The sequence below is a fragment of the Myotis myotis genome, unplaced genomic scaffold, assembly GCF_014108235.1.
Source record: "Myotis myotis isolate mMyoMyo1 unplaced genomic scaffold, mMyoMyo1.p scaffold_m19_p_1, whole genome shotgun sequence".
NCBI classification, from domain to species: Eukaryota; Metazoa; Chordata; class Mammalia; order Chiroptera; family Vespertilionidae; genus Myotis; species Myotis myotis.
Window position 1 is genome coordinate 160229889 of NW_023416313.1, and position 12076 is coordinate 160241964.

A 12076-nucleotide genomic window follows, 5' to 3' on the forward strand; every position below is an offset into this window, starting at 1 on the left:
TTCCCATCCCCTCAGCCTTCATGCCTTCTCAGGAATGGGGTCCCCAGACCTTGATCTTCCAACTCTGATTTGACTGGGCTTTTTGAGCCAAAGGCTTATCTTGTCCAGCAGTCCTCTTCCCTTGCAATTATACTGGGTCAGACCTGCCTTACCCACTTCTCTGCATCTGCTCCACCAGGACCTCATTAAGATCATCTATGTGGATGGGAACACTCAGGCCCTGCTGGACACTGAGCTGCCTGGAGGAGACAAAGCTGATGGGTCCCTGATGGATCCCCGTGTGGGCATCCGTTCTGTGTGTATCAGCCCCAATGGACAGCATCTAGCTTCGGGGGACCGTATGGGCACGCTCAGGTAATGCCAGGCCTGGAGTGGATACTGACTGTGTCTCATGGTGCAGGCTGGAGGAGTTAGGTCCCCAAGGACAGAAAAGTTTGGTTCAAAAAGATTGGGGAAGATATTTATATACAGGGGAAAGATAACTTTACAATGAAGAAACACAGCAGAAACCATCCTCAAACAAACGATCAAACTTAATATCTTCATGTCAACATCATGAAGCCCATAATATGATATAGTAATAAGGACATAGCATTGTTTCTGTGTTATTCTTGCCAAAAATGCATACACTCATTCCAATCATGAGAAAACATCAGACAAACTCGAAGTGAGGTACATGTGGCAGAGTACCTATATTGATCTCTTCAAAAGCGTCGGGGTCATGAAAGGTGAGGGAAGACTGAAGAACTATTCAAGACTGCAAGAGACTAAAGAGAAATAACAACTAATGCAAATTGGATAGGATCCTGGATTCAGAAAAAGAACATTGTGGAAAAACTGGTGAAATCCAAATAAAGCGTTTTATTATTAGTATTGTATGAATGTAAATTTCCTGGCTCTGGTCATTGAACTGTTGTTATGTAAGATGTGTACATTTGGGAAAGCTGGGTAAAGGAAATATGGAAACTCTTCTGTACTCATTACAACCTTCCTCTAAGCCTAAAAAAAAAAATAGTAAATGTTGGAAAAGATTGGGAGAGAGGTCATAGCAGAGAAAGCAGCATGAATCTCTCTTCCTGAAGCCTGGCAATGACCTCTGCCATCCTCTCCTCATTTCTGCAGGGTGCACGAGCTGCAGTCCCTTAGTGAGATGCTGAAGGTGGAGGCCCATGACTCGGAAATTCTCTGCCTGGAGTACTCTAAGCCAGACACAGGTCAGGAGGATACCTGGTCCCTAGCCCAGAATGGCACAGAGCTCCTCCATCCTGCTAGTGCCACTTACCTCTGTCCTGGCTCTTGGATGTGAGACTGAAAGTCCTTTGAATCATTTGGTGTCTTTGCAGGTTTAGAGGAGGACAGCTCCATCCCTGCTCCATGGGGCTCAGTTACTGCAGGCCTCTTTGCCTGGCTCAGGTAGGGGCCTGCTCTGGGCACTTGTGGGCTGATGAGTTCTTCTAACCCCAGGTCTGAAGCTGCTAGCGTCAGCGAGCCGGGACAGGCTGATCCATGTGCTGGATGCTGGACGGGAGTATAGCCTACAGCAGACATTGGACGAGCACTCGTCCTCCATCACTGCTGTCAAGTTTGCAGGTGGGGGCAGGGTAATTGAGACACATTCTGCCACCTACCACCAACATCATCCTTACCCCTCTCCTCACTGCCACCTGCCTTCCGCCGCTGTGAGAAGGGTGTGCCTGTCATGGGGAATGTTGGACAGCTGCTGGGAGGCCTGGGGCTGGATGGGAAGGCAGGTGGAATGTAAACTCTTAGTCCGGGGGGTCCTGAGCCAGCCAGGTTGGCTGAGGATAGGGGTAAAGGAAAGCCCAGGTTTGGAGGTAAGCATCCTGATGTAATTGGTTGTCCCATTCATGTAGAGTAGCTCAACAGCGGGGAAGGAAGGGAGAAAGGCAGAGGAAAAGCTGGCCCCACGTGGTGAGAGCAGTGGGAATAACTAGGCCTCTCTCTTCCATAGCCAGCGATGGGCAAGTCCGCATGATCAGCTGTGGAGCAGACAAGAGCATCTACTTCCGCACTGCACAGAAGGTGAGGGGATGGGGTTTCCTTAAATGGCGCAGCGAGAGGTGCTGGGGGTCTCTGCCATTCCCGTACCTGAGGTTATGACAGGTGAAGAGAGAAAGCAGGGCTCTCTGGGCCTGGTGAGACATGGGGCTTGGGGTCTGTCCATATGCTCCACCCCTGCAGTCTGGAGATGGAGTCCAGTTCACACGGACACACCACGTGGTACGGAAGACGACCCTCTATGACATGGATGTGGAGCCCAGCTGGAAGTACACGGCTATTGGCTGCCAGGACCGAAATATTCGGTGGGCATCTTTTTTTCAGACCATCTGACCACATTCCTTGATGCCCAAGGGGGTCAGCTCTAGGCACCTCAGTCCCCATGTCTACCTTTTTGTCCAGGACTTTGTGACCTCTTGAGCCCATGTAATGAGTACTTCGCCTCACCCAAGAGGTGGTAGTCCCTTTGGTGTAGGGGAGTGGCTCCTATAGAGAATGTGGGAGTGAATTCTGGCATTTCTGCCACCCAAGTGTGCTGGATCGTGACCTCTTCCTCATGTGAATGAGAGTGTGTTTCTTTACAGGATCTTTAACATCAGCAGTGGGAAGCAGAAGAAGCTGTTTAAAGGGTCACAGGGTGAGGATGGCACTCTGATTAAGGTAAGGGCCAGTAGATGGGCTCTGGGCCAGAGAACAGGAGGATGGGATGCTAGGTGGAGGCGGTCCGGTGCTTCCCATCTCCTCCCAGCTGTGCGTCCCACTCCTCAGGTGCAGACGGACCCCTCAGGGATCTACATTGCCACCAGCTGTTCTGACAAGAACCTCTCCATTTTTGACTTCGCCTCAGGCGAGTGTGTGGCCACCATGTTTGGCCACTCAGGTGAGTGTAGCCCCAATACTCTACCGCTGGAACTTTATTCTTCCTTTAGTTTTTGGGGACCTATCAGAGCTGCCTGCCCCTCCCTTCCAAACAACCCCCGACCTCCACTGTTGGAATAGGAGCTTGGCTGGGACTTCAGGGGCTCATAGGCCATATTCTTTGTTCTCCACAGAGATTGTCACTGGCATGAAATTTAGTAATGACTGCAAACATCTCATCTCTGTGTCGGGGGACAGGTGAGCAGAAGCCACAGCACACCCTCCCCTCCCCTCTTCGTCTCATGATGTCTCTGGGAAGTAGGGCTGAAAGGGGTATTTCTTGGCTGGACCTGACCCGCACTACAGGGTGGCTCTGGTCTCCTTGTCAGCCCATGGAGAAGGGGAACCAATGGTGTTGCTGCCCCCAGAGTTTTACCCTCCCCCTCCCTCACACAAGTCTGTGGCTCTACCCAGCTGCATATTTGTGTGGCGCCTGAGCTCTGAGATGACCATCAGCATGAGGCAGCGTCTTGCTGAGCTGCGCCAGCGGCAGCGAGGGGTCAAGCAGCAAGGACCATCCTCTCCCCAAAGGACGGCTGGACCCAGTCGGTGAGAACAGAGTATGGGATATGGGCCAGCAGTGGGTGGGTGTCCATGTTGCTTGCTGTCATCTTACTGCTCCTCCTCTTTGCTCTGCACCTGCCATTCAGCAACTCTGTATCCCCCAATACCTGTTTCTCACATGAAGACCTATGACATTGTTCTCTTTCCCCATCACCTTCCTTGTCTTGGACTCAGGCACGAGGCCCCATCGATGCTCTCTTCTGGACCAGCTCTCTCATCAGATAGTGACAAGGAGGGAGAAGATGAGTGCACTGAAGAAGAAGAGCTTCCAGCTCTGCCCATCCTTGCCAAGGGCACCAAGAAAGAACCAGGTCTGTGGAAGTCTGGATGGGGCTGGACAGGCACCAGAGGGTATAGTGGTTGGATATACCCTTTCTGAGACTGGGGGGTAAGAGCGATGTGAGCCGAGGAAACCGGAGCATCACTGTGGCCACATCGGGTATGGACTGGTATGGGGCCAGGGCTCTGGGGTGGGTGGGCAGGAGACATTCTCCGACTGCCTGTCTCTGTCTAGCCTTGGTGCCCAGCCCAGCCCTGCCCCGAAGCCTGTCCCACTGGGAAATGAGTCGGGTGAGTCACCATTGTTAAAATGCCCTTCCAAGGTTACAGAGGTGAAGGAAGGTGAAAGCAGGGCTTCTGGGCTTGGCAAGGCCGTGGGGTGTGGGGTCTTCCCACATGCTCCACCCTTTGTGTCCAAGGAAGAACCTTGTGGGAGGAGTTTGGGCGGCTAGGCTGGTCCCTGGTTGGGGATGATGAAGCTCAGGCTTTGCCTTCCTGTAGGCCAGGTGAGGGGCCTGCAAGGATTAGTCTCTGCTGGGGACGCACTCCACTTGTTCAGCTGCCTGGGGGCCTGGGGTAAATGTGAACAAAGAACAGGTGGAGGTGGGGAGTAGAAACGGGGTTTCTGAGCCAAATGGTTAGAAGTAAAGTTCAAGAAAATCAAAGATCCAAAGAGCAGAAATGTGGAGAAACTATAGCTCTAAAGATCCTAGGTTAGGAGGTAAGTTCAAAACTTCCAGGTAGTTGGTGTACCCGGGGGGCGGGGGTTGGGGGAGGGGGAATACAGGCTTTCAGAGCAAGCCCCAAGGCAGCTCAGTCTTCACTTGTCCATGTCGGGATTGCAAGCACCAGCACCTTTCATTGTCCCACAGCAGTTACCTGGGATGAGGGTGTGGTGTCCCTGGTGCGTTGTGACCAGGCCAAGTGTCTCAAGGCTGGGCTGTTGGTTTGTTCTTGGTGCTATGGACTTGGGGTCCTTGTTGGGGCTGTTTTCAGAGTAGGGGACTTCTAGAGACCCCTAGCTTTGAGGTGTCCACAATACCAGGTGAAGACTGAGACTAGAAGGTCCTCTAAGACAGGACATAGAGTGAAGCTAAGAGTGTGAACTCTGGAGCCAGATACCTGAGTTATAACCTATAGGCAGGCCACTTACTGTCTGTGGGAATTGGGCAAGTTACTTAAGCCTGCTGTGCTTCAGTTTTCCCATCTGTAAATAATGGGGAGAATATTAGTACCTACTTCATTAGATGGTTGTGAGGTTTGAATGAGCTAATACAAGAAAAGTGGCTGGCACACAGTATGTGATATATGAATGTTTGCTAAAAACGCTTGTGTGATTGGCTTGTTACCGTTACATCTCTCACACTCTTGCCCCACACCAGGCACAAGAGACAGTGGAGTTCCTGGGTCCAGTTCCTGCAGCCAACCAAGGACCCAGAAGAAGGGGGCGCTGGGCTCAGTCAGGTGTGGAGCTGAGTGTTCGCTCCATGCTGGACCTGCGGCAGCTGGAGACACTAGCTCCAAGCTCTAGGGGTCCTAGCAGGGACTCTCTGGCCATGACCTCATCTGGTTCTGGGAAGCATGGTCAGCAGCCCCCTGAGACCTTACAGGTGAGCCAGTTTCTCCTAGTTCCCTGGAGATCTCCAAGCAGCCTTAGCCAACAGCTGGAGTCGAGCACTGGTCCAGTTATGCTCGCTTTGCCCCTGTGGCGCATGGGTAACCCAAACTGCAAATTCAGGGTGGGGCTGGCCAGGCTGTGTGATGGACTTGGGCAGGGTTCCTTGGGAGGCTGATGATACTAAGTGGTGGCTGGAGGTCTGCAATCAGAGTGCTAGTATAGTTCTAGAACACGAGCTGGAGCCCAGCCTGGCTTCCTAGTGTCTGTCCTGAGTTGGAGTACCCAGCTTTTCCCAGAGTTGGCGCCCACCAAAACCTTGCCCACTCCTCCTCTTTCCCAGAGCATCTGTCCTATCAGCAACCCCAGTCATACCCCTTCGTGTGTTTCCAGAATGAAAAGTCCCCTCAGCCTCACGCTTCCCAGCCCTGTTCCTGTCCCCACATTATCCGGTTGTTGTCCCAAGAGGAAGGGGTCTTTCCCCAGGATCTGGAGCCTACACCCATCGAAGATGGTATTGTCTACCCGGAGCCAAGTGACAGCCCCACCTTGGATACCAGGCAAGGGTTCTGCCACCACCAGGCCCCTGGGGACATGCAGCCCACTGTCTTCCCTTCCCTTTGAGTGTTCTTTAATGAGCAGAGGGCTGGCCCCAGGGTCCTTGGGGCTTGCCTACCATGTCACCACTTCCTCAGCCTCAGTCCTGTCACAGGTGGGGGAGAAGGAAGGCAGAAGTTTAGGGGGGCTGCTGCTTACCCCTGCTCACTGCCTCCCCCACTGCTGGCCTTCCTGGCAGTGAGTTCCAGGTGCAGGCCCCAGCTCGAGGGACCCTGGGACGAGTGTACCCAGGCAACAGGGGCTCAGAGAAGCACAGCCCTGACAGCGCCTGCTCTGTGGACTATAGCAGCAGCCGCCTTTCCAGCCCTGAGCACCCTAATGAAGGTGAGGCTGCAGCCTTGAGGGAGGCCCAGACCAGGCAGGTCAGTGGGCTGAGGTGGGCGTGGAGGCTCTGGTGGCAGACGGGTACAGCGTGGTGCTTTTCTCCCCTCCTCCCCTTCTAGACTCTGAAAGCACGGAGCCCCTGAGTGTGGATGGCATTTCCTCAGACCTTGAAGAGCCAGCTGAGGGTGATGAGGAAGAGGAGGAAGAGGAGGGAGGCACTGGTCCCTATGAGCTGCAGGAAGGCAGCCCCCGTACCCCGGACCAGGAGCAGTTTCTAAAACAGCACTTTGAGACTCTGGCCAATGGGGCGGCTCCAGGTGTGGTCACAGGGCCAGTGTAGGGCCTCTGCAGTCAGCCCTGCTCCCCTCTGCCTGGCTGAGAGGGAAGGTCCAAGGGCAGGCCATGCCCTGGGGTTGCCTTCTTCAGGGGGTAGAATCTGGGGCAAGGGTTTGCTTCAGTTCATGATTTCTGTCACCCTGGCAGGGGGCCCAGTCCGGGTACCAGAGAGGACAGAGTCTCAGAGCATCTCTTCACGATTCCTTTTGCAAGTGCTGACGCCCCCACTCAGGTACTCCCACAGCAGCTCTCACTCTGCCCCAGGAGCTCGCTCTCCGGCCCTCTCAGTGCTTCCAGTAGGGCCAGTTCTGCCCCTGGGGCAGCATGGAGCCCTCCTCTCTCTAAGGCTTCCCCTACCCACCAGTTTTAGGACAACTGCCTTGGCTGGCTTTGTGCCCGCCTGCCCTCTCCTCGCGTCCCCTAGTGCTGTGAGAGTGTCTCCCCATCTTCCTCCTCCGGTCCTTCTTCCATGTTTCCTCCCTGCAGGGAACCGTCCCCATCTTCCTCAAGCCTGCCACTGACGTTGAAGCCAGTCCAGGTGCCGCAGGCTTCTGGTGAGCAGCTGAGAGGCAATGGTGCTAATCCTCCAGGAGCACCCCCAGAGGTGGAGCCCTCCCCTAGAAACCCTGGTCCCCAGCAGGCAGCCCCTGTGCTGTTGCCACGACGCCGTGTCAATGCGGACAGCAGCTGGATCTCCAAGAGCATGGCCACAGCCAGCCCCTGTGATGGACTCCAGAAAGCCCCGTCCATGCAGAGCCTGGCGCCACAGGGTGAGGGGCCTGGTGGGCTCAGCGCCAGGGTGTGGGGAGTGGAGCATGAGCTGCTAAAGGAAAGCCTGATGCCGCCCTCCGTGCCACTCTGCTTACCACTGGGTGTCCTTGAGTGCAGCGGTCGCCAACCTTTCGGACCTCGCGGACCACTGGTTGGTGACCACTGCTTTAGTGGGTGTGTGCACGGCTCAGCAGGTATTTGAGCCTTGGCATCTGAGACACCTTCCTTACCACCTGACCTGCATATGTTTCTGTCGTCTCTGTAGGTGGGGCTCTTCTGCCAGGCCCATTACTCCTACGGGAGATGGAAGCCCAGGAGGGCCTACGTTCCCTGCCGCAGGCTGATGACCGGCTGTCTCTGTCCCGGCCCCACTCCTACCAGAACCCCACCACCAGTTCCATGGCCAAGATTTCCCGCAGCATCTCTGTCGGGGAGAACCTGGGCCTGGCGGCTGAACCTCAAGCTCCTGCCCCCATCCGGGTCCCACCACTCAGGCAGCTGGCCCTGCCCAGCCGGGCTCACCTGGTCCTGGACATTCCAAAGCCACTTCCTGATCGTCCTACCCTGGCCACCTTCTCACCTGTTACCAAGGGCCGGACCCCTAGTGAGGCAGAACAGCCTGGCTCCCCAGTGGGCCTAGGAAAGGCTCACAGCTTATCTGAGAGACAGGCCTGTTTAGGGGAGGGTACTCCTCCCCGGCCTAGGACAGAGTGCCAGGTTCAGCCTGGGTCCAACGGCCCTTGTGCCCAGCACCTGCCGGTTGGCAGCCTCCTCCAAGACCCCGAGATCTTGCAGCCCCCACCCCCTGAGAAGACTCCCAACCCCATGGAGTGCACCAGGCCAGGGGCAGCCCTAAGCCAGGCCGCAGGTGTGCACAGCTCCCCAGCTTTCATCTCCTGACCCATCCTCTCTCCCCCGTCTCTGTTGGCCGCTCTCTGGCTCCATTCCATTTCTGTGCGTCCAGCCTCTGGCGTTTTTCGTCCTGTCTGCTCCTGTCTCGGTCCATAAGTCACACCCCTGATGGTGAGACACTCCTGCCAACCTTCATGACCTCTCTGACCCACTTGACCTCAGTGCCTTCTGGCCTCTGGGACTGGCCCTTTCCTTTGGACCTTGTTTTCTGTGTGTCGGGAGGGTGTTGGGAAGGAAGAGGCAAGAGGAAGAGACTGAGGGCAAGTGGAGGGGGTATGATGCTGGGGGTAGCCTGTCTTGCTCTGAGCAGCCATGGGTGGGGAGGCCAGAAAGGGCAGGTTTGCTGGGCCTGAGCTGTATCTGTCTCTTCCAGAACCAGTGGTAAGCCTGGAGCAGTGTGAGCAGCTTGTGGCAGAGCTCCAGGGCAGTGTGCGCCAGGCCGTACAGCTCTACCACTTGGTACGTGTTGGGCACCCACCCACGTCAGGAGTGCTAGCTCAGTGTCCGGAATCTAATGCGAAGGCTTTTCCACTGGTGGGGGTGGAGCAATTAAGAACATCCTGGGCGGAGGAGGCGAGGGGGTGAGAGGCCAGGTCAGGCCACTTGAACCAAGCACCTACTGGTTATTTCTGACTAAGAGCTAGTGACTTCCTCATATCAGAAGGCAGGGTAGTGAGCCCACGTGTCTTAGTTTGCTTAGGACCATCCCAGTTTATGCCTCTTGTCGCAATGTAATTATTAATAATATCCCTTTTCATATTTAAAAACTATTTGGCTGCCCTGGACTATTGGCCTTAAAGAGGAGTTACAAAATTTAGATGGTGCCATAATGTGATGTGCTCCTCTTTTTGGGGTCACTTCAGAGTCTGCCTCCATCCCATAGCCTTTGGTCATACTTGCTGATCTTGGAGTGTGGGATTCCCAGTCACACAGCTGGGCATGTAGTCCCTTCTTTGGGGGTGGGCTACCCAGGTGGAGCCCCTCCTTTTCATACATCCATTGACAGATCCCTCCACTGTTCCTCCAACCCACTTCTGGGGTCCTGTTGCAGGTGGCTAGCTGCAAGACACCCTCGGTGGAGCAAAGTCGCATCACCCAGCTCCTCAGACGCACCTTCTCTTCAGTGCGGCAGGAACTAGAGGCCCTGGCCGGGACAGTGCTGCCCAGCCCCAGTGGAAGCCCTGGGGCTGTGGGAGCTGAGCAAACACAGGCCCTACTAGAGCAATACTCAGAGCTGCTGCTTCGAGCTGTGGAGCGTCGCATGGAACGCAGACTCTGACCTCCAGAAGCCTGTTCCAAGTGAATGCTCCCCCTGTTGCAAACTAGCCCCTCTCCACTCACTAAAACCTGTGGGGATGCTTGGAGTGGATAGCAGTGATCAATGCTCAGAGGGGAAGCAGCTTTCCCAGCTGCTCCTCATGGGGCCCCTGTATTTATTAATTTATTTCCCTGACTGTTGCCTCACTTCCTTGGAACTCCTGCCTCCACAACTCCTCCAGTAGCTCACGCAGGGGTTAGGTCTTGGGTCTTTGTCATCTTGGTGCTGTGAGGAGTAGGAGGGTGGCCTGCCCCATCTAGGAAGGGCTGGCCCTCTCTCTTCTTAGAAGCCATTTGAAATTACTGCAGGGATCAGCTCCCTGGGGTGGAGCACACACACAGGGTATTTTGTAGGTAGAGGTGAGAGGTAATGTGGTATTCAATACCCTTCAGCCAATAGCAGAGCCTCTCCTCTACCTCCACTTCCCCTCCCACACCAGCTGCACTCCCCTGGCTGCCAGAGCAGGGTTTATCCATTTTTCTCCAATTCCTGGCAGTTCAGAAAGGCAGAGCCCTCTGGCCCTTCAGGGCATTCCCAGCCATCAAGAATGTATCAAGGCCTAAGCCCCCACATTCCACTCCTATTCCCCCTCCAAGAGGGCCCTAGCATTGTCTTTTTCCCTGTGCCCCCTTTCTGTCTTGGCCAGAACTTGTGGAGCCAGCGGTGGGACATTGCTGCAGGACAGTAAAGCCCTCTGCTAGGCAGAAATGAAGCTCTGGCTCCTTTCCTCGGCCCCTTGGCCTTCCCTATCCTCCAACTCTGGTCCCCAGCAGGCTGCTGGAGCCCAGAAGCCATCTCCCTGCATCCTGAGTGATGCTCATTTAGAAGCCTGTGTTGGAGTTTCCCTCGTGGTTTACAGGGCACTGGCCCACCTTCTAAAGACCTTGGCCACAGATGAAATACACACACACACACACACACACACACACACACACACACACACACACACCTGTTGCATGTTCATTGCTAGAGTACTTGACTGACTCATGTGTGCCTGGTTTCCTCTCATGTCCTACCCGACTTCACCACCCTGGCTCATGGGGAATGCCTATCAAGAAGCACGAAAAGGGGTGGAACACACTAAACCCAAATTCTGGGTTCTTGGTGTCCACAGCCTAGATGATATGAGATGGCCCAAAGGATACTCGGTTTGGGTAGAGGGAGCCTCCTCAAAGGTAGTGCTGGGCACCCAGGGTGCTCTGGATGCTGGAGGTTGAGGGGAGGGAGGCACATGGGGCTGCAGCAGGGGCAAGAGACACATTGGAAAGGTGGTAGGAGGGGCAGGTAAGTGGTAGAGGTGAGGGGAAGGATGAGAATTGGAAGGGCAGTTCAGGGTGAGGGGAAGGAGACAGGGCACAGTGGGCAGGGAGAGTAGGACCAAGTAGTGGAGCAGTTATTGATGTGTTGGGGTGAAGAATGTGTGTCTCGGCCCTACTGCTTCCCCTGCCTCAGGTAAGGCGGGGCAGCTTTACTGTATGTAGCTCCAGGCCACACAAGCCCATTCTCCTATGGACAGGCCTTTGGGCCCTACTGACTCTATAGGCAGAGGCTGAGAATTGGATTCTGAAGGGGGCCCAGCTCTGTTTGGGTCAGCCTGAGTGCACCTGAACAGATGAAGCCTGTTTCACCCCTACTGTTCTCTACTACCACCACCTCTATGGCCAATCTACAGAGAAACCCTGGGCCCAAGAACTCTCACAGCTGAGGGTGGACCCCCTGGTAGGGCTGCAGCTATGCTAGTCGGTTAGAAACACACTTCCACCTGTACCCCAGCCCCAGCTGGCATACCGGCCACAGCCCATCCCGGATAGGGCTCAGGCTGGGCCCTGTGGGCTGGCTGGGTTCTTGGTAATCCTTAGCCAGCCTGTCCCTCACAAGGAGGAAGCAATACTCCAGCTAATGTTGGTGAGAAGGTGGCCGCCCTTTCCTACTACTAGCCCAGCTTTTTGGGGGGCGGGAAGGCGGGGAATCTGTGGCTGGGCCGGCGCCCATCCCCTTCTGCATGTCTGAGGCCACCGGCAGTTGCCGTTCTTGTTCAGATTTGCCCTGACCCAGTTTTGAAAGCCCCTTATTTATAACTTTTATACTTTGTCCAGGCCTTGGCGCTTTCCCCCTCCCCAGGTCTTATGGGCAGGGGCTGTTTTTAACATGTCAGTTTGTATTGATGTATGAACTGGTCAATAAACATTCATTTGCTAACTTTCCGACGCCAGCAAAGTGGGGCAGGCAACAGAAGGCGCTTCTTGCTCGCTGCATGGATAGTGGAATCGGGGGTGCGCTGGGGCGGGGAGAAGGGGAGCTCGATCCAGGCAGCGGCTTCATCTGTGGGGACCCGGCGAAGTCCTGGGAGTGCGGGGAGCTAGAGCCCTGGCGTGGGCCTCGGGGAGGTGGAGTCTTCAGGA

The 12076-nt window shown here is 55.2% G+C and overlaps 1 protein-coding gene across 4 annotated transcripts in view; it reads left to right on the forward strand.

Annotated features, from left to right (window-relative positions):
- MAPKBP1 (mitogen-activated protein kinase binding protein 1) overlaps positions 1–11878 on the forward strand; it is a 57586-nt gene extending 45708 nt beyond the window's left edge. For 3 of the 4 annotated variants that reach the window (XM_036298218.1, XM_036298228.1, XM_036298247.1), the window contains 20 exons: positions 179–354; positions 1123–1214; positions 1465–1590; positions 1973–2043; positions 2203–2324; positions 2604–2679; positions 2788–2899; positions 3072–3135; positions 3352–3486; positions 3676–3812; positions 4016–4071; positions 5163–5390; positions 5789–5955; positions 6192–6337; positions 6457–6654; positions 6821–6905; positions 7160–7443; positions 7710–8312; positions 8730–8815; positions 9408–11878. In XM_036298218.1, the coding sequence (XP_036154111.1) occupies positions 179–354; positions 1123–1214; positions 1465–1590; positions 1973–2043; positions 2203–2324; positions 2604–2679; positions 2788–2899; positions 3072–3135; positions 3352–3486; positions 3676–3812; positions 4016–4071; positions 5163–5390; positions 5789–5955; positions 6192–6337; positions 6457–6654; positions 6821–6905; positions 7160–7443; positions 7710–8312; positions 8730–8815; positions 9408–9635 (3192 nt within the window). In that variant the 3' untranslated portion in view covers positions 9636–11878. The remainder of the gene's footprint in view (positions 1–178; positions 355–1122; positions 1215–1464; positions 1591–1972; positions 2044–2202; positions 2325–2603; positions 2680–2787; positions 2900–3071; positions 3136–3351; positions 3487–3675; positions 3813–4015; positions 4072–5162; positions 5391–5788; positions 5956–6191; positions 6338–6456; positions 6655–6820; positions 6906–7159; positions 7444–7709; positions 8313–8729; positions 8816–9407) is intronic. The other variant, XM_036298238.1, reaches the window with a different exon arrangement.
- The last annotated feature ends 198 nt before the right edge of the window (positions 11879–12076 follow it).